Genomic DNA, 18558 nt, shown 5'->3' on the forward strand with positions numbered 1-18558 from the left:
TTTTGGCAAGGGACCACATCACATTACAGAATTGTAACTTGCATACTGAAACACTACTAAAACAAAAAAAAATTTGCATAACTGTACTAAATTTTTGATTTCCCCCAGATAATGGCCAAAAGCTTTTATCACTACTGAAACAATGGCAACAGATTTTGGTTGTGACTGTTACAGTAGTGACAATTTTATGGGATAACATGAAAAAAAAAAAAGATATCACTACCAAAACTTCAAATGTTTCAGTGGTGACAATTTTAGATACTTTTGCACCTAGCTCAAAGATGCTAATCACCACATTAGCTAGCACAGCTCTTAAGTTGTACACACAAAAACAATGTTATGGAGTAACCCATGTTATTATAGAAAAATGGTGTTTGGTAGTGACATTCATATTCATGACAAGTTACAAACATATGAGCACATTTACCTCAAAATGTTGGGGGGGGGGGCTATCTATTCACCATGTAGCTATGAGAGAGAGGGATACAGGAATATTTCCTGATCATAAATGTAGGGATTTTTTTAAAATCTGTCTCAGTCAGTGGACTAAAACATGCACTAGTAATGACATAAAAATGCAGGACAAAAAAAATAAATAAATAAAAATAATAATAATAAAAAAAAAAAAAAAAAATTATATATATATATATATATAAAAAACAAAAATAATCAAAAAGAATTGAATAAAATGCAAAGATTATTTCAAAACCATTTTCATGCTGAAATTTAGAGATTAGGGTTAAGGACAGCCACCTCCCAATTGCAACTACCCACTAAATGACAATTATATGTATAAGGCCTACTGATATTTTATATATTGTTGGTTTCAGTAGATAAACATCTTGTTAAACATCTAAGATCAAGTTTCAAGTTTGTTCAAGTTTACTTGTGATTCAATGAATCTCAGATTCCCCCCCGAAACACAAACTCCATTTACATGGCATTTTATTAAGCCTCCTGTTTGAGATCTGCTGAAAGAAATCAAAACGCTTGGACTTATTTTAAGGTTTTTATTTTGTCTTCAATCCTCTTTTCACTCCTGCAAGAAAGAAAAAAAGTACAGTTGAAACCAGCAAGTAATATAAATAAATTCCAAAACATAATAGGATTTAATACTTACAGATGGGCATTCAACTTTGCCAGCATTGATGTCATCAATGACATCATGGGGAGGGCGACCATCAATGGTGCAGCCCACAGACTGAGCTGTGCCAAGAATCTCCTTAATGGTACCTAAGAGACAAAAGGACAAGTTCAGTTTGTACCGTCGTCAAAATCAAGATTCATTCATACATGGTTATAATACATGTTCCATACTTTTTGGCACAGGATTACCCACTGAGTTGAGTATTCCTGCTTCCTAAAGCTGGGTTATTATTAGCCTCCTCTGGACAGTACACAGTCCTCTTTGACAGACTAGCACAGTGGCGGGAGGCTGATTGATAAATATTGATCCCAGATGCAGAAATTCTTAAATACGTACCACTAAGTTCCCTGGCAATGGATCGTGGCCTCATGACACGAGCAATGCCGACGATCTCATCGAAAGTAACGCTTCCAGAGTGCTTAACTATAAGAGAAAAGGGAGACAGGATACAAACGTCAGGACATATAGAATACTGTAGTCACACATACAAATGTACATTACGTTCCATAAGTCTGGGTTTGGTGACATTAAAATGTTAAGCACAAATCACTCAAATCAAATTTTGCTGTTAACTCTTTGGAGAGAGAGAGAGAGAGAGAGAAGAAAAAAAAAAAAAAAAAAAAAAAAAAAAAAAAAGAAAACACACAACACACACACAAATGGAAATGGTTCCAGAGCTTTCAAAAGAGTCATAACAGCCCAGTTTCCTAGTGCTGGGTCACTATAAGCCTTCCATTGGCATTACACAGTCACTTTTACAGACAAGGACAGTGGGAAAGTATTGGGGTAAAAAGCTACTTACTGTTCTTGACCTTCTTCCTGTCACGGGGAGGTTCCTTCAGCGCCTTGATGATGAGGGCAGAGGCTGATGGCACCACTTCAATCTGGAGCAACAACAAAACCCGTAAGCATCTAGATGACCGCAACACCCGAAACAGAGGGTGAAACATTTCAAGTACTCACCGCTGCTTGTCTGTTCTGGATGGTCAGCTTCACAGTGATTCGCAGGCCCTTCCAGTCACTGGTGGCCTTTGCGATGTCATCACCCACCTTTTTAGGGGACTGAGGGAAAGAACGGAGAACGAAAGATGAGCATACAGCATGGAAGAGAGCCAACATGCTGTGATGTAGTCTGTTTGTTCCAAGCCTTTCGGCGCAGAGAGTTGTCCATTAGGTTGGGGCACCCCTGCTTCCTAAAGCTGGGTCACTATAAGCCTCCACTGGACTGTTCAAAGTCACTTTTAAAGACTAGGACTGTGGCAGGAGGCTAGTTTATGATAAAGCGAATGGGATCAAACAAGACTGGCTAGGATCAAATCAAGATGGCTGTACTTACAAGACCCAAAGGTCCAATTTTGGGGGCCAGCGAGGAAGTGGCACCAACCTCTCCACCTGTGCACCTCATGTACACTGAAAGAGAAAAGAGTTAGTGTGATTTTTTTTTTTTCTCCTTCTTACTTGCTTGAATTATTACTTTCAGAGAATTTCTAAAAATCTAAAATAAATCAAAACACTTGATCCAGCATTGAGCATCATTCACTGAAGCTGACCTTAATGCAAGGTTTAGGCAGGTGTGTTGAGGCTAGTTGGAACTAAACTTTTGCACACTTGCCACTTTTTGTGCCAAAACATTTCCAACTATATACATTACCAATCAAACGCTTTTGAAGTTCAACAGGAAGAGATTTTTTTTTTTTTTTAAGTAGCCTCTTTTCTGCCAACCAAGCCTGCATTTATTTGATCCAAATTAAAGCAAAAATTCCTTATATTATTATACTTCATTACTATATTATACATTTAAAATAACTTTTATTTGAATACATTTTAAAATGTAATTTGTGATTTAAAAGCTGAATTTTAGCATCATTACACCAGTCACCAGATCCTTCCGAAATCATTCTAATATTCTGATTTGCTGCTCAACAGACATCTTTATTATTATTCTGAAAACAGTGGAGTAGATTTTTTCAGGCCCATTTGATGAATAGTTCAGAAGAAAAGCATTTACCTGGAAATTTTGTAATTTCTTTCCCAAAAGAAGAAAAATATACTGACTCCAAGTTTTTAAAAAACGTTACAAAAGCTTTTCATTGCAGATAAATGCTGATCTTTGGGTCTCTCTAGTCAGTAAATTCTAAAATACATAAAATAAAATAAAGCACTCAGTTGTTTTAAATCTTAAAAATGTTTTCTGAGGATCATGTGACACTGAAGACTGGAGAAATGACGCTGAAAATTTAGCTTTGATCACAATAAATTACAATTTATATAAAACACATTCAACTAGAAAACCGTTATTTTAAATGGTAAAAATTCACAGCATTACTTTTGCTGTTTTGGATCAAATGAATGCAGGCTTGGTGAACCATAAGAAAATTCTTAAAGCCGTGCTGTTTTCGGTCCAGCCGGAAAAAAAAAAAAACAACAACAACAAACAAAAAAAAAAAAAAAAAAAAAAAAAACCGAGTAGGATGCTACAGCTCCGTGATGTTCACGTGCTAGACGCAGTTACAGCAGCACGTGGACGCTCACAATCTTTCTATCCCGAGTGCTGCGAAACTACAGCAAGAAAATGGGATTTTATAACATGTAAGTTATATTTATTCTAACCGAATCGCCCAAAACGCACGGAGAAGCTGCAGGTAGTATTCCTCAAAGATAGCAATTAAATTCCACGCCTTTAGGTTAAACTACAAATATTTGTTTTTCTATTATCTTGCATGTACACATATTCCGTTTAAAATAGTTCAAATAAACCAAACCGTTAAGTAGCCTTTTGTAGTTTTACCTTTCTACTCATTTTTAGCTCCAGCACGCGAGAGGCCAAGGCGCAGACATGGCCGCTCAGACCTAATCAAAAATCCGTCAAACGGTTACCGTATTCCACACACATACCAATTTTAATCTCGTTGGGGTCGAATTTAGGAGGCATGTTGTATCAGACGATGTTGAGCTCAGCTCGATTTGAGTTGGTGAGGGTGTCGGATGAACCCGGATTCGGGACGACCGAAAAGTGTTGCACCTTCACCACAAAGTGAAAATGGAAAAGGCCGATGAACCGTGGCGCCAGCAATATAAAGGCTACGAAATATCGCGAGAACTGAGCAACCTTTCACACTGCGGCGAGGCATTACGTCATTCACAACATCCGAGAAGTTGTTCCTTGCGTGTGTGCTGCCAGAGAGGGAGTATACTATTTAAAACGGAAAATAAATTGATATTTCAATATTTAAAGGAACCCATGTTTTGATGAAGTAATTGAGCTAATTTAACGGTTAATCGCGTGTATTCGTCTTTTCGTGTAAGGTATGTACATATCGTGCTTTATTTGGCTTTAAAACCAGGTTTCGGTATCCATGAAAGTCTAATGAAAAACAAGCGGCATTTGTATATTTCTATGAATATCGAGTGATTATAATTTGTAATATTAGTGTTTATTTGTTTGTTTCTTATCGTACTTGACTTTGTTCACACTGTCCTACTCTGTTTCTGTTTCATTGGTAACGTCAACACCACAGTCAATCAAGTGTTACACTAACATCCAGTGGCTTTTGTGGATGTTGTGGGGTTTTCACTAGACAAACAAGATCTCACTTGCCTCAGGATGTTTCTGTTCTCCAAAAAGAAGAAACCTAGTGAGGATTCTGTAAAACGTCTGGAGTACCAGCTGTGCTTGGTGAGTTTAGCGTAACTGTCAGAGGGTCAGAGGGTTTGTTTTTAGCAACGTCCTGTTGTTACAGTGCACTGCTTTATATCTTAACACACGTGCCTATGTTTGTGCAGGCCAAAGAAGCAGGTGCTGATGATATTCTGGACATTTCTGCCTGTGAGCTTACAGAGGTGAATTATAGAAGCCCTAATATCATTATTTACATATTGGTGAAGCGTTCATCTAAGAATAAGACATAGAATGAATCATTGCTAGATATCTGAGCTTCCATCTATATCACAGCAGTTCTTACACAATGCTTGTGTGCAGGTTCCCTCCAGTGCCTTCTCCATATGTAAAGTCCTCCAAAAGAAAGTGAGTCTATTTACTGCAGTGTTTTTCTCTGAACGTTTGGTCAGAGGGAATAGGTCTTTCACGGCAGTTTCCACTTTAATTGCAGGTGTTAATTCTTCGTGGAAATGACTTGAGGTCACTTGTTCCTAAAAGTTGCTGCATTGGTGCCTTAGCAACTCTAAAGGTGAGAGAAAGTGTTGCTGACAACATTAACAAGCAAATAACTGCCTTACACTTCTGTCCAGTAACATCATCTCTGCGTGTCCGTTCTTAAGGTGTTAGATCTGCATGAAAATAAGCTCACATCACTTCCTGATGACATTGGGCAGCTTTCGTCCTTGCAGGTATATTTGTTGTATATGAACAAAGCTGATGTGAATTGTTTCTTATGTGGTGTTTGAAAACAGAATACTGTTGTTTGTGCTTATTCATAAAATACTTGTTGACATAATTACTGTATATAACAGTGTAGTGCAAGGGAGGTATTATGTTAGATGTTTGGAGTCAGATTTATTTACTTGTTTTTTAATTTGTATTTTTTATTTAGCAAGGATGAATTCAGTTAATCAAAAGTGAAAGTAAAGATTTCTAGTAAAAAGCAGTGCATTTTTTTATTCATAAAAGAATCCTAAAAAATGTAATAGTACTCTGAAGATGGAGTCACTGAAAAATGTTAAAAATTTCAACTTTGCCATCAGAGGAATAAATTATTTAAAATATATATTAGTTTTATAGTATTTCACAATGTTGTTGTTTTAGTGTATTTTATTAAATACAGCTTTGATGAGTATACAAGATTTCTGTCAATATTATATTGATAATTAGTATCCTTCATGTTTATTGCTTGCATACAACTTTGATTTCTTCTGTAAGGTGCTGAATGTAGAGAAGAATCACATAAAACAGCTCCCGGACTCTATAGGGGATCTACGGCATCTACAGACACTTAATGTGAAAGGTTTGTTTTGTTTTTTTATAAATGTTTTTGCACACAAAAAAATATATCCTATAAAGATGTTTGTGTCTTTCTTTCTTCAGTTAAAAATAAATTAAAGTTTTTCAATGGTGGCCAACAGGTTGAAGGTCCAAACTGCAGTTTCAGTGCAGCTTCAAAGGGCGATCCCAGCAGAGAAATATGGGTCTTAGCTAGCGAAACAATTAGTCATGTTCTAAAAAAATAAAATCTATATACGTTTTAACAAACAAATGCTTGTCTTGCACTAGCTCAACCTCACACATTACATAGTCATATTGGAAAGGTCATGCGTGACGTAGGCGGAAGCTATGACCCGGTGTTTACAAAGCAAAGAAAGTCAAACACCCTTTACAAAAAAAGATAAAGCAACCATGTCAAACGATTTATAGGTTGGAGGAGAAAATGAGAGTTTTAACTTTTTGAACCGAAGTACGAAGACGAAGAGCTAATCTTTCCATTGTGATTACTCAATGTGAGTGCAAGACAAACATTTGTAGTTTAAAAGTACATACTTTTTCATTTTAATTTTTTTTTTTAGAAAATGACAGATCGTTTTGCTAAATAAGACCCTTATTCCTTGGCTGTGATTGTGTAGAGCACTTTGAAGCTGCATTGAAACTGCATTTTGGACCTTTAACCCTATTGGCCACCATTAAAGTCCAATATATGGAGAAAAATCCTGGAATGTTTTCCTCAAAAAAACGTAATTTTTTTTCGACCGAACAAAGAAAGACATGAACATCTTGGATGACATACGGTGATGGTCATTTGAATTTTCTTTTAAAGAGTTTATTTTAAGCCTTTTAAGCACTATTTCACATCAAATTAAATAGTGAAAAAGCCTAAACCATTAAATTAACTAAATGTTTTGATGGATATAGGGAACAGCCTTACTGTGATTCCTGTGGCTGTGGGACGTATGAGCAGCCTGCGTACACTGGACATAAGTGAGAACAGCATTAGGGAATTACCCAAAGAACTGGCCAATGTTCGCACTTTAGAAGTGAGTATTTTAAATCCTAATCCTGTTTAAGATAAAGATGTTTGAGCATATTTGTACAAGCTCAAATGGCAATGTGACCACTAAAAAAGCATTCTCATGTTTGTATGTGTGTGGCAGAGCCTGATCCTGGATGCACAGGTTATGGGCTATCCACCTGCGTCAGTGTGCACGGCCGGTATAGAGGAAGTGCAGCGCTACCTCTGCTCAGGTACAGATCTGTTTTCAAAGACACTGAGCAATGGTTTACCCAATATTCTTTTATTACAGTCTGATTAGATGCAAACTGGCTGGGACTTGTGTGGGTGTGGTGTTTAACCACCCTATTACATAACAGAGTGGCACATTCCACCCTGAGGTTTTGGCAGACTGGCTTTAATATAAGCTGTTTTTAGACTTAGCAGAAAATTTTGAGTTCTGAAACGTACAGGATGTTTTTATAGTACAGTGACCTCTTATATGTCAGAAGATCAGGGGAATTTTGGTTTTTCAGTTCATGAACCTCTTTAAATTGTAACCACGCGTGATGGTATAAGATGGTATTCAGCTGGTTTGTTTAGTTATTTCATAAAATTTTTAAATTGGGTTTTAGAGATGGGTCTGGAGTATTGTCCACCATCCCAGTATCTCCTGCCTGTGCTGGAGCATGATGGAGGGAAGCAGGAGGTGGATTGTGTTGATGGTGAGGAGATAGCCTGGCAGGTCAGTCATCACGATTTATCAGCCATTTCAAACACTGCCCAAAAATATTGTGTGCCATTTGATCTGTTGATGTAACATATTCTATCTGACACGGCAGATTAAATTCCTGGACTATGAGAAAAAAAAGGTATGTTTGATTTGGTTTATTTTTGTTATTGTTGGATCATCCAGTGAAGTTATATTTACATCTCATTCTCTGTGTTTCTCCACTAGGAGCAGAAACAGCTAGAAAAGCTGATCTTTGAGAAAGATCTTGAAGAGAAACAGAGAGAGCACACGCAGCTCCTCCTCCTCAACAACTCCCGCAAAGAGGATGTCTTGCAGTCTGTCAAAATGGTAAACATTTTGATTGTAGAATTGCAAAAGCAGCCTGTTTTACAACCATTTTCCCCCTGAAAGAAGTCTCTCTGGTCAAGTAAAATATTAAAATTTAAGATAACATTTTCTTCCATTTTAATATAATTTTTCAATGTTCAGATGCTTCAGAAATAATTCTAAAATGCTGAATTAGTGCTCAAGAAACATTTTCTTATTATTATCACTGTTGTGGAAAATGTGAGACTGTTTTCAAGGATTCTTTGATGAAAAGAAAACAAAAAAACATTTATATTTGAAATAGAAATCTTTTGTAACATTATAAAATTGAATGAAACAAAAAGTATTAGTTTAAAAAAAACTTACTGAACTTTTGAATGGTAGGGTAAATTAAGCATTGTACAGTAGGTTGTAGAGTTACTACACTAATCTAGCTAATAGTTTTCATTTATTATGACCTTATTATCATCTTTTCTGTCTCTCAGGAGCAGCAGCGGTTGGAGTTTGGTGTGTCTCAGCAGCAGAAGGCCCAGGAAACAGAGAGGCAGAAAATGCTGGATAAAGTACGTCAGGCAGAGACCAATATCATGACTCGCATTTCTGACCTCCTGCTTGATAACAAACGGTGAGGGTACAATGTGAACCCATTTTTGAAATATCTTGCTTTTTCTGTAGCTATCATTATCACTTTAATCATGCTAAGTCCATTAGTATTGTGTAGTTGAAGGGTTGTTATTTATTGCGCATGTGTTCTCATTTGATTATAGCCAGGCAAAGAGCGCCCAGTTTCTGCAAGGTCTGGAGGAAGACCGGTGAGTGGAAATTATGCATGGGTCGAACACTCTAATGGAGTATGGGCTCCTGGCATCAGTGCAGCTCTTGCTAAGTGAATTTCTTTCTATCTAATGGCGCCACATAAGAAACACTCCGTCCAAATTTAGTGCAAGTACTGAGCGGTTTGGACAGTGCCCCTGCTGTGGTGCTGCTGCAGCACACATAGCTTTTGGCCCATTGAAATTCAACGTTTACTGTTACATTCAGGTATTTTTGGAGATGTCAGAAAGATCTGAAATGCTACTCTAAGTTGTGGTTTCACAAACACTGCAGTGAGGTGTTAGTTGTGTATCAGAATCTGTTATTTGTAGGATATGCACTAGCGTTCAGAAGTTTGGGGTTGGTAAGATTTTTACATCTTTAAAAGAAACCTCATATGCTCACCAAAGCCACATGATTTGATTAAAAGTACAGTAATATTGTGAAATTATTTTAAATAGATTTTACTGTAACATAATAAATGTCTTTGTCATTTTTGATCTAATCTGTATAATGCTTCCTAGCTAAAAAAATAACATTAATAACATTAAAAAAAAAGTAAAAATAAAAATAATTTCCCTATATTATGGAAGCCCATTGCTACCACTGAATAAAAAATAAAACATGTTATTGCAACTTTTTATCTCACAATTCTGACTTCTCAGAATTACGCAATACAATAAACTCAATTTTGACTTTTTTTCTTGCACTTGTGAGTTTATATCTCACAATTCTGACTTTTTTTCTCAAAACTATGAGATAAAGATGACTTTATAACTCGCAGTTACAAGTTTATATCATATAATTCTGACTTAATTTCTCAGAATTGCGATTTGCGTTTGTATCACGCAATTCTGATAAAGACAGAACTGCGAGATGAAAAGTCACAATTAATTTTTTTTTATTCAATGGTGGACACAGGCGTCCTCCATAGTGTATAGATTTTACACACACACACAAAATGGTGAAATCTGGGAATTATCTTTGATATTTAAATAGAGATATATTATTAATATTTTTGTTGTTGTTGTTTTTTTTAGCATACGAATGGAACACCTTACTGCCATCACACAGGATGAAGCCAACTCTCTTAGGAAGAAGGAAGTGGCAAGTGAGTTTTAGAATTTATCGTTAAAATTCCATTTTTGGTTTACAGTTACTGTTTCAGATATGGGGTGTTATACATTACCAGTCAATAGTTTTTGGACAGCAAGATTTGTAATGTTTTTTAAGTCTCTTAAGCTCACCAAGCCTGCATTTATTTGATCCAAAGTACAGCAACAAAAACAGTAACATTTTGAAATATTTTTACTATTTAAAATAACTGTTTGAATATATTTTGAAATTTAATTTATTCCTGTGATTTCAAAGCTAAGTTTTTGCATCATTACTCCAGTCTACTCCAGTCTCTTGTTCTAATATTCTGGTTTGCTGCTCAAAAAACATGTATTATTATTATTATTATTATTATTATTATTATGTTGAAAACAGCTCATAGACCTTTTCAAGGTACTTTGATTAATAGAAAGTTCAGAAGAACAGAATTTATCTGAAATAGAAATCTTTTGTAACATATAAATGTCTTTATTATCACTTTTTTCAAAGCATCCTTGCTAAATAAAACTATTCATTTCTATAATTCCCCCCCCCCCCACCAAAAAATTACTGACAAATACTTTTTATTTCAGATAAATGTTGATTTTTGGAATCCCGAAAAAAAGTACTCAACTGTTTTAAATATTGATAATAATAATATCAGCATATTCTAATGATTTCTGAAGGATCATGTGACACTGAAGACTGGAGTAATTATGCTGAAAACTTAGCTTTGATCACAGGAATAAATGACATTTTACAATATATTCAAATAGAAAGCAGTTATAAAAATATTACTGCTTTTGCTGTATTTTGGATCAAATAAATGCAGACAGAAGAGACATCCTTAAAAAACATCTTACTGTCTAAAAATTTTTGACTGGTAGTGTATTTATTAGGTCTCAGTCCCATTTCCCCTCTCTTTCCCCCTAATTTTATGATCCTGTCTACCGTCTCTTTCAGTAAAAGAGTCTCAAAAGCCCAAATGAATAACGTTTAAAAGAAACTCAGCTATTTGCAGTGGTTCTGAAAAAGGCTACATGTTTGCAGGTGCCATGCAGAGGATGCTGTCAGAGAGCTACTCTTTAAGGTTACTGCAGGAGGCCAGGGAAGCCAAGACACAGATTCTAGTGTCTGAGACTTGCAGGAGGTGCTTCATTTCCCTACCAATACATATGGCTTTGAACTCTGTCTGGCACTTTATTTACACATGATATTAATGTCTGTCTCTGTGATCTGACCACAAGTGGTCAGGCAGGATTTCAAATACGTCTCACTGCACTTGTTTGGATTTTAAAGATACATTATCTGATTTTAAAATCACTTACTATGTCATTGTGGTGCTTGTTAATAAAATAAAAAAACAAAGAGTAAACTGTCCTATTTTTTTCCTTCTCTTTTTATCCTTCATTTAGTTTGGACTTTATGGATAAGAAGTTTGAGCAAGTGTTGTCCTTGCAGCAGCTAGACAAAAGCAAAGCCATTTGTCAGATTCTTCAAGAGGTAACTTGATTTAAATCACTAACATACAATGTACATAAATGAAAAACTAATTTGCACTCCATCCATCCATTCACCCCACAGGCAAAATACATTACTGAGATGGTGCATTGTTGGTCTAGTAGGTCTAGAATGATTAACCCTAATTATCTCTTTGTCTGCAGGAGGAAATGCAGAAGGCTGCCTTTGAGGCCCTCCAACTCCAGAAGGACAGCGTGCATGCTTATATCCGTAATCAGGTATGCTGATTAAAGTTTCCTTTAGGATATAAGAGCCAATAAGACCCCACAGATACAGAGATTTAAACCATATTACTGGTTGACTGAAGGAGATTTATTATTTATAACAGCACTGTCATTTATTAACATAAACACTACCATTCAAAAGTTTGGGGTAAATGTTTTTTTTTGAAAGAAGTCTCTTATACTCACCAAAAATGCAGTACTTTCTATTTTAATGTATTTAAAAATGTCATTTATTTCTGTGATGCAAAGCCGAATTTTCTGCATCTGTTACTCCAGGCTTTGGTGTCACATGATCCTTCAGAAATCATTCAAATATGCTGATTTGATGCTCAAGAAACATTTCTTATTATCATTATTGATAGTTGTGCTGCTTCGTATTTTTGTTGTAAAGAAAAGCATTTATTTAAAATAGAAATATTTGTAATATTCAAAATATATTTACTGTGGATTTTGATACATTTAATGTGTCCTTGCTGAATAAATGTATTTGTTTCTTAGAAAAATATTACTGACCCCAAACTTTTGAATGGTAGTATAATCATTAACAAAGCTTATATAATGATAGAGTAAATAATGTTTCAAATGGTCATTCTAGTCATTAAAAGTTTTTTTTGGTTTCAGTCAGCCCATGCTTCTCACATCCCACCTCTCATTGGATGCAGAACCCTAAAGGTGGCTGTTTTATCATGTCTCCATGGGGCCATTCACACCCCCACTGTATGCTTGTATCCATAGATTAAACTCATAGAGGCAGAGTTAATGCAGTTGACAAAGCTGGAGGTTAAGAGGAGGAATTTGGACACTGAGAACCTGCAGGTACGTAGCAGAAGTAGATGATGTGGTGGTTTCCTGTCAGTGCTTCAGCATGCTGTGGAGTGTAGAGAGGAGTAATGATTCTTCACTTCTCTCCTTTAGACTACTTAGGCATTTCATCCCATTCCTGTTTAAATATCATGCCCACACCACCTCTATGAGTTATCACAGCATTCAGGGAGTATGGTTTTTTGTGTGTGTGTACTGTATTGACTGTGTGTGTGTGTGTGGTAGGAGGTGCTGGCTGACCAGAGGACTGCTTTGACCGACCTGCTGCAGCAGTTACTCAAACAGAAGGACCAAAGGGAGGAGGAGCTCAGGATGGTATTGGTAAGTGATCCTGGACCAACATCCTTGATTTCTCAAAAGAGACACTGGAAATTGACCCTTCGCAAAGACCTACCTCATCTTAGTTGCTATGTCTGACAAGCCATAACTCTCTTGCGCCACAAATCATGTTCTAACACAATGAAAAATGTATAGTGGAACAAAGAGGAAACTGACAGTGCACTGACAGACAAGACAGAGCAGGTTACTTTTGCTATGAAATAATCTCAGCTTTCAAATTTTGTCATTTTTTAGAAATTCAAACAATAAATACAGTTTTGTTGCTCTTTAATGTGTCGTGACAGATCGATGTAGCGCCTCAGTACAAGCAGCATGTGAACCGATCATCTCTTCCTCTGTACTAGTTAAAACACAAAATAAACATGAATGAACATCAAACTGTGGAAAGACGTCAATACACATTTTTCAAGTTTAAGTCCACCAATGTTAATCTACTCTCCAGTCTGGTTTGTTTGTCGGACAAAATGTCAGATTCTGTGTTGTGATTGGTCAGATCGCCTGTCTATCAAACTCCCTGCGAAGGGTCAATAGGATCGGTGAACTGAAACTGCTTCAGTTGTTGCAAAAATCACATTTACGTCACATAGATGTTGTTTGAAATGTAACTTTAAATAAAAAAAAGTTAAATATTTTTTCATATAAAAGTAAAAACACATTTCAGACATAGATATTGTCTGAAATTGTCATTTTAATTTTGGTTTAAATGTGTATGGAAAAATATCATAATGCACATATTAATATATATATAAATAGTATATCAATGAAGAATACATGTTAGCCTTTAAAAAAGTAAAATATTTTTATATAAGAGAAAAAAACATCTATCTATCTATCTATCTATCTATCTATCTATCTATTTTCTCTAAGTCCAAAAAAAAAAGTCTGAAACATAGTATTAATTTTGCATAGGACTTGTAATTTGTAAGCTGTGGTGCTAAGGTTTTTTTTTTTTGCTCTTCAGATGGAGATGGAGCAGAAAAGTGAATCCAATCAGCAGAACTACTGGATGATCCAATATCAGAGACTCCTGGATGCCAAACCTCTGTCTCTGCGTATGCAGGTTAGAGCATCTTTCCTACAGGCCTAATGATCCTGTGTTTAAATGACAAGTGTTCATGGACACTCTACTGTCCTCTCCTTTGTCCTCAGGAAGCAGCTGTAGATGCGGATCTGGGGAATCTGCTGTGTAAACTCTCTGCTCAACACTACCTGCCAATCATAGCTCACCACCGAATCACTGCTGAGGCCTTACGACGCATGACTACTAAAGACCTTAGAAAGGTCTCTCATCTTTTTTCCTGTGTTTTAGCAGTAATGCGTCTCAAAGTAGATGTGTCTCTAAGAATTTGTCACCAGAGGTTAATGCCCAATAAAATATTTTCTGTGTTATTACAGTTGGGGATCAATGAGGTTGGCGTGCAGAAAGCTCTTCTCCACTGGGCCAGAGAACGCACTCTGTCTGATCGTAAGAACGTATTTTCTATTAACGTTCGTGAATTCTGTTCAGTGATGTTTTTAAGTTGTGATTGAGGGGTATCATAACTTTTTTTTGTTTGTCCCTTCAGCATTGCCTAGAACAGCAAAAGAACTGCAAGAAGCTGGTCCATCCACTCCAAGTGCCCCACTTCAACAGCAGCTCACTCCTCCACTGACCCCCAGCACCCCCCTCACCCCCACTGCCCCATGTCCTGATAGATTCAACAGTTCAGAGTGTGTGGTGTGCATGGAAGATGAGGTATGGCAAAAAATAATTAAAGTTCTTATCTATATACTATGGGGAATGTAACGATATCAAAATCTCACGATGCTAAAATATCGCAATATGAACAAGTTAGAATGTAATAATAATAACAACAATGGCAGTAATAATATTATTGTATAATACTGTAAAACAGCTGCACTGCAAAATAAATGAAAATGAATATTTCATATGTATATTATTTTTGCTTTACATTACAGTAGGGAAATTACAATACTTCCTTCCTAATTTCTACACTTGAGATATTTTAAATTTGGACTGCAGTAATGTTACCCATTTAAAACCTCTAGCTGTCAGCAATTCATTCTGCACTTTTAAGCTTTTATTTTGATAAATAAAATATACAATTAGCTATATAAAATTCTCAAGTTTATTTTAAAGGGAACCCCAGGTATTAATAGTTGTATGGCTTCATATAACGCAAATGATGCCTCTGCTGTAGTGGAAAACCCATTTAAGATTTATGTATAAAAAAAAAACATTGTTTTACATATTTTGGACTATAATGATAGTGGGGGCGCCACTATTTTGATGACGAGAAATGGTTGCACTCTGTGAGCTACTGGCACTACCTGTTGCTAATTTGACCACAACACAACTCGGAAAATAAAATACTGATTCAGTGCTACATTGTGTAGTTGTAACTTTCAGTCGAAGGGCAACAAGACAAGTGATGTAAGGCTTTTAGTAGACCACAGCTACTAAAAGAGCTTACAAACAGCAGAGACAAGAAACACTAGATGCCATCCTGGCAGGATGTAAACATTCCACCGCCACTGAAGGAGTTCCTCAGCATGGATTTCACTCGATATCAGGGGGCGATTAAAAATACCAAGTAGCCCTGAGTGCAACCATTTCAATTCATTGAAATCAACATCTAAAGAATGTTGATTTGAAATAGAAATTCTTTGTAACAATGCTCAAGTTTTGTTTTTCAGCAGCTTTGACAGAAACCTTAATTCCCTCTCCTGTTCTGTCTTGTGTCACAGTCACAGGTGATCTTCCTGCCATGTGGACACGTATGCTGTTGTCAGACTTGCAGCAGTGCCCTGCAGTCCTGCCCTCTGTGTCGTGGGTCTATATCTCAGCGCGTCCGTCTTTACCACGGCTGAAGATGGCGAGCGTCCTTCCATGGTCAGGATCATACCTCATTTGTTGTCGTTGTTCCTTCCTCCTATTTGCTGCATGAAATCATAGTATGTGAACCTTCAAGCACTTTAGAAGTTACTGGATCTTTTCTTCTACTACAGCTACCCAATCAAAGAGGAAATTATACAGCAAAACATTTGTCTAGTTGGATAAAGGTTTACTGTTCATCACAAGCAAGTCACATTCCAATAAATGAACAGCAAGAAAGTATTTAATAATGGTTGATCTAACTCAAACCCTATAGGAATAGATAGAATAATATGACTGTTAAGCTTTAGTATCGCCATTGTATGTAACTGCTTTAAGCACTTATGCCTCTTCTGTATGTAATGTCAACTCATCCCCCAACTACATTTGAAATATCTGCATATTCTCTATAGTAAAGCTAAATCTTCGTTCACATGCCACAGTTTGCCCTATGCCCTACATGTTATGACAGTGTCATCGTAGTACATTAAGACCAAATGATCATCATTCAGGGATGTACCTTTAAAAGTTTTAATCATCATTGTAATTTTATGAGAACTGGGGCATCACACCGCAGCTATAATAATAGCAACACAGGGAAACTATATCATTGGAATCACTATCACAATCATTTTTTACAGCTGATGAATGATAAAAAATATTTACAGCCAATTAGAATCTGCCTGACTTTAATAAGCTTGAGCGTTTAAGGTGACAGCAGACATAACTACAGTAAGATTTGTAATGTTTTTAAAGAAGTCTCTTCTGCTCACCAAGCCTGCATTTATTTGATCCAAAGTACAGCAAAAAAAAAAGTACAATTTTGAAATATTTTAGATTGTAAAATGTGATTTATTCCTGTGATTTCAGATCTGAATTTTTAGCATCATTACTCCAGTCACATGATCCTTCAGAAATCATTCTGATATTCTGATTTGCTGCTCAAAAAACATTTATTATTTTTATTATGTTGAAAACAGCTGAGAATTTTTTCAGGTTTCTTTGAGGAATAGAAAGTTCAGAAGAACAGCATTTATCTGAAATTATACATTATAAATGTCTTTATCATCACTTTTGATCAATTTAAAGCATCTTTGCTAAATAAAAGCTCAAATTTAGCTTTGACCACAGGAATAAATTACATTAAAATACATTCAAATAGAAAACAGTTGTTTTAAATAGTAAAAATATTTTAATATTGTACTGTTTTTGCTGTACTTTAGATCAAATAAATGCAGGCTTGATGAGCACAAGAGACTTATTTAAAAAACATGAAACATCTAACTGTTCAAAAACCTTTGACTGGTAGTGTATAATAAACAGAATGCTGCCGTCCCTTGGTGTGGACGCTAATATAGCTATGGTTATAGTTATCTTTATACTTAATGTTCTTGGTGTGAACGGGCCTTTACCCTGCGGTGCCAGTAAGAGAGCATTTTAATACTTCAAACAGTTAAGTAGTTTTAATTTTCATTTTAAACGCGATTCTTTAAAAAATTTAGAATTTGCAGAAGAGAGCCTTATAAAGACTTCAACATTTAAATGTTTTGAACTGACTTTACAACACAGCTGAATAGGAAATTATAGGTTGACGCTGAAATCTTTCTGAAGGCACTGTACTTGCTATATAACACTTCAAACATTCATCCGAACAAATGCATTGTCAGTCCGTTAACAGTGAACTATCCAGTTTCAGCGACACACGCAATAGTGTTTCCTACATCTGTGTACTTCTATGAAGCTCTCTTCATCCAAGTGCTCTTATATGCAAGTCTGCTTCTCACTAAACATGTACAGAATGAAAAAAGAACTTATTCCATCTGTAAATAAAACAATATTAATTTCTTATTTCAACAAATGAGCTTTAAGTGTATATCAGCATGATAAATCAAACTTTAATCGGTGTGCTTTGTGTGATACAGTTACGCTGTATGGATCAAACTGGACAAATATGTCTTTTATTTGCTGTGCGTCTGCCATTTAAATAATGTTTAGTAGAATGTGTAGGAGTTACTATAGTATAAACTATCCTCTGATGGCGGGTTATTAACGTATGTACACACTGTAGTCCTGCTCTTATTTTGTTTAAGAAGAACTGTTACAGTTTGTGGTCATTTTATACAGAACAGATGGCACCTTATCAGTGATGTCAAAGTGAGATTGAATCTCTATGATACATTCATTTACCATACATGTGCTGCCATTACATATTTTCTACATATTCATAATATGTATTTTTTTTTGTAGATTTTATTAATTGTACCCAACTAACCACAAACACCGAAATGCTGCCTGTTGATTTTGAGTGTTACCACACGTGTCAGACCTCTGCAAAATAAACCTGCCAGACTATATGTACTAGTGTGCTTTTTAAATTTTTTTTAATGTTTAGATACATTTATTTATATATAAAATATAATTCTTGGATAAAAATTTTTTTTTATATGATCAATCAATATTAGTCCACAATTCCTGATATGCCTGAAATGTAAAAACCAGAAAGATCATTAGATCATCAGGCTTGATTTAGATTTAGATTAGATTTTTTAGAAATATAACCTACAGTTGAAGTCAAAAGTTTACATACACCTTGCAGAATCTGCAAAATGTTAATCATTTTACCAAAATAAGACGGATCATACAAAATGCATGTTATTTTTTTATTTAGTCCTGACCTGAAGAAGATATTTCACATAAAAGACATTTACATATAGTCCACAAGAGAA

At 35.7% G+C, this 18558-nt stretch overlaps 2 protein-coding genes and 2 non-coding genes across 6 annotated transcripts; 1 reads left to right on the forward strand and 3 right to left on the reverse strand.

The window, feature by feature from the left end:
- Positions 1–996: 996 nt before the first annotated feature.
- rpl12 (ribosomal protein L12) lies at positions 997–4206 on the reverse strand. 2 transcript variants are annotated; one of them, XM_051111131.1, is made up of 7 exons: positions 4043–4206; positions 2484–2557; positions 2111–2209; positions 1950–2031; positions 1484–1570; positions 1121–1233; positions 997–1039 (listed from the first exon to the last, which is right to left on the reverse strand). In XM_051111131.1, the coding sequence occupies exons 1-7, from the start codon at positions 4077–4079 to the stop codon at positions 1034–1036; spliced, it is 498 nt and encodes a 165-aa protein (XP_050967088.1). In that variant the 5' UTR covers positions 4080–4206; the 3' UTR covers positions 997–1033. The 2 variants fall into 2 exon arrangements, with proteins under 2 accessions (XP_050967088.1, XP_050967089.1); XM_051111132.1 differs by having other exon boundaries at positions 3936–4084.
- LOC127166231 (small nucleolar RNA SNORA65) lies at positions 1305–1432 on the reverse strand. Its single transcript, XR_007827878.1, has one exon. It is a non-coding gene; the product is annotated as a small nucleolar RNA SNORA65 (small nucleolar RNA).
- LOC127166232 (small nucleolar RNA SNORA65) lies at positions 2282–2411 on the reverse strand. The gene has a single exon (XR_007827879.1). It is a non-coding gene; the product is annotated as a small nucleolar RNA SNORA65 (small nucleolar RNA).
- An 82-nt stretch (positions 4207–4288) lies between the features above and the next one.
- lrsam1 (leucine rich repeat and sterile alpha motif containing 1) lies at positions 4289–18186 on the forward strand. 2 transcript variants are annotated; one of them, XM_051110628.1, is made up of 25 exons: positions 4289–4342; positions 4664–4823; positions 4931–4987; positions 5127–5171; positions 5257–5334; positions 5426–5494; positions 6024–6108; positions 7008–7129; positions 7247–7337; positions 7719–7828; positions 7926–7955; positions 8042–8164; positions 8629–8768; positions 8911–8955; positions 9997–10067; positions 11102–11201; positions 11467–11554; positions 11716–11790; positions 12532–12612; positions 12844–12939; positions 13919–14017; positions 14107–14238; positions 14353–14422; positions 14523–14692; positions 15706–18186. In XM_051110628.1, exons 2-25 carry the CDS (start codon positions 4752–4754, stop codon positions 15826–15828), a joined length of 2172 nt encoding a protein of 723 aa, XP_050966585.1. In that variant the 5' UTR covers positions 4289–4342; positions 4664–4751; the 3' UTR covers positions 15829–18186. The 2 variants fall into 2 exon arrangements, with proteins under 2 accessions (XP_050966585.1, XP_050966583.1); XM_051110626.1 differs by having other exon boundaries at positions 4296–4453; positions 4666–4823.
- The last annotated feature ends 372 nt before the right edge of the window (positions 18187–18558 follow it).

Source organism: Labeo rohita, chromosome 5 (genome assembly GCF_022985175.1).
Source record: "Labeo rohita strain BAU-BD-2019 chromosome 5, IGBB_LRoh.1.0, whole genome shotgun sequence".
In the NCBI taxonomy this organism is placed as follows: Eukaryota; Metazoa; Chordata; class Actinopteri; order Cypriniformes; family Cyprinidae; genus Labeo; species Labeo rohita.

Coding starts and splice junctions, on each gene's coding strand:
- lrsam1 (XM_051110628.1), top strand. CDS start 4,752: ATGTTTCTGTTCTCCAAAAAGAAGAAACCTAGTGAGGATTCTGTAAAA. Junction 7,338..7,718: donor GCAGCGCTACCTCTGCTCAG/GTACAGATCTGT, acceptor ATTGGGTTTTAG/AGATGGGTCTGGAGTATTGT. Junction 7,829..7,925: donor GTGAGGAGATAGCCTGGCAG/GTCAGTCATCAC, acceptor CTGACACGGCAG/ATTAAATTCCTGGACTATGA.
- rpl12 (XM_051111131.1), bottom strand. CDS start 4,079: ATGCCTCCTAAATTCGACCCCAACGAGATTAAAATTG. Junction 1,571..1,949: donor CAGGAAGAAGGTCAAGAACA/GTAAGTAGCTTT, acceptor TTTCTCTTATAG/TTAAGCACTCTGGAAGCGTT. Junction 1,234..1,483: donor CATTGCCAGGGAACTTAGTG/GTACGTATTTAA, acceptor TTTGTCTCTTAG/GTACCATTAAGGAGATTCTT.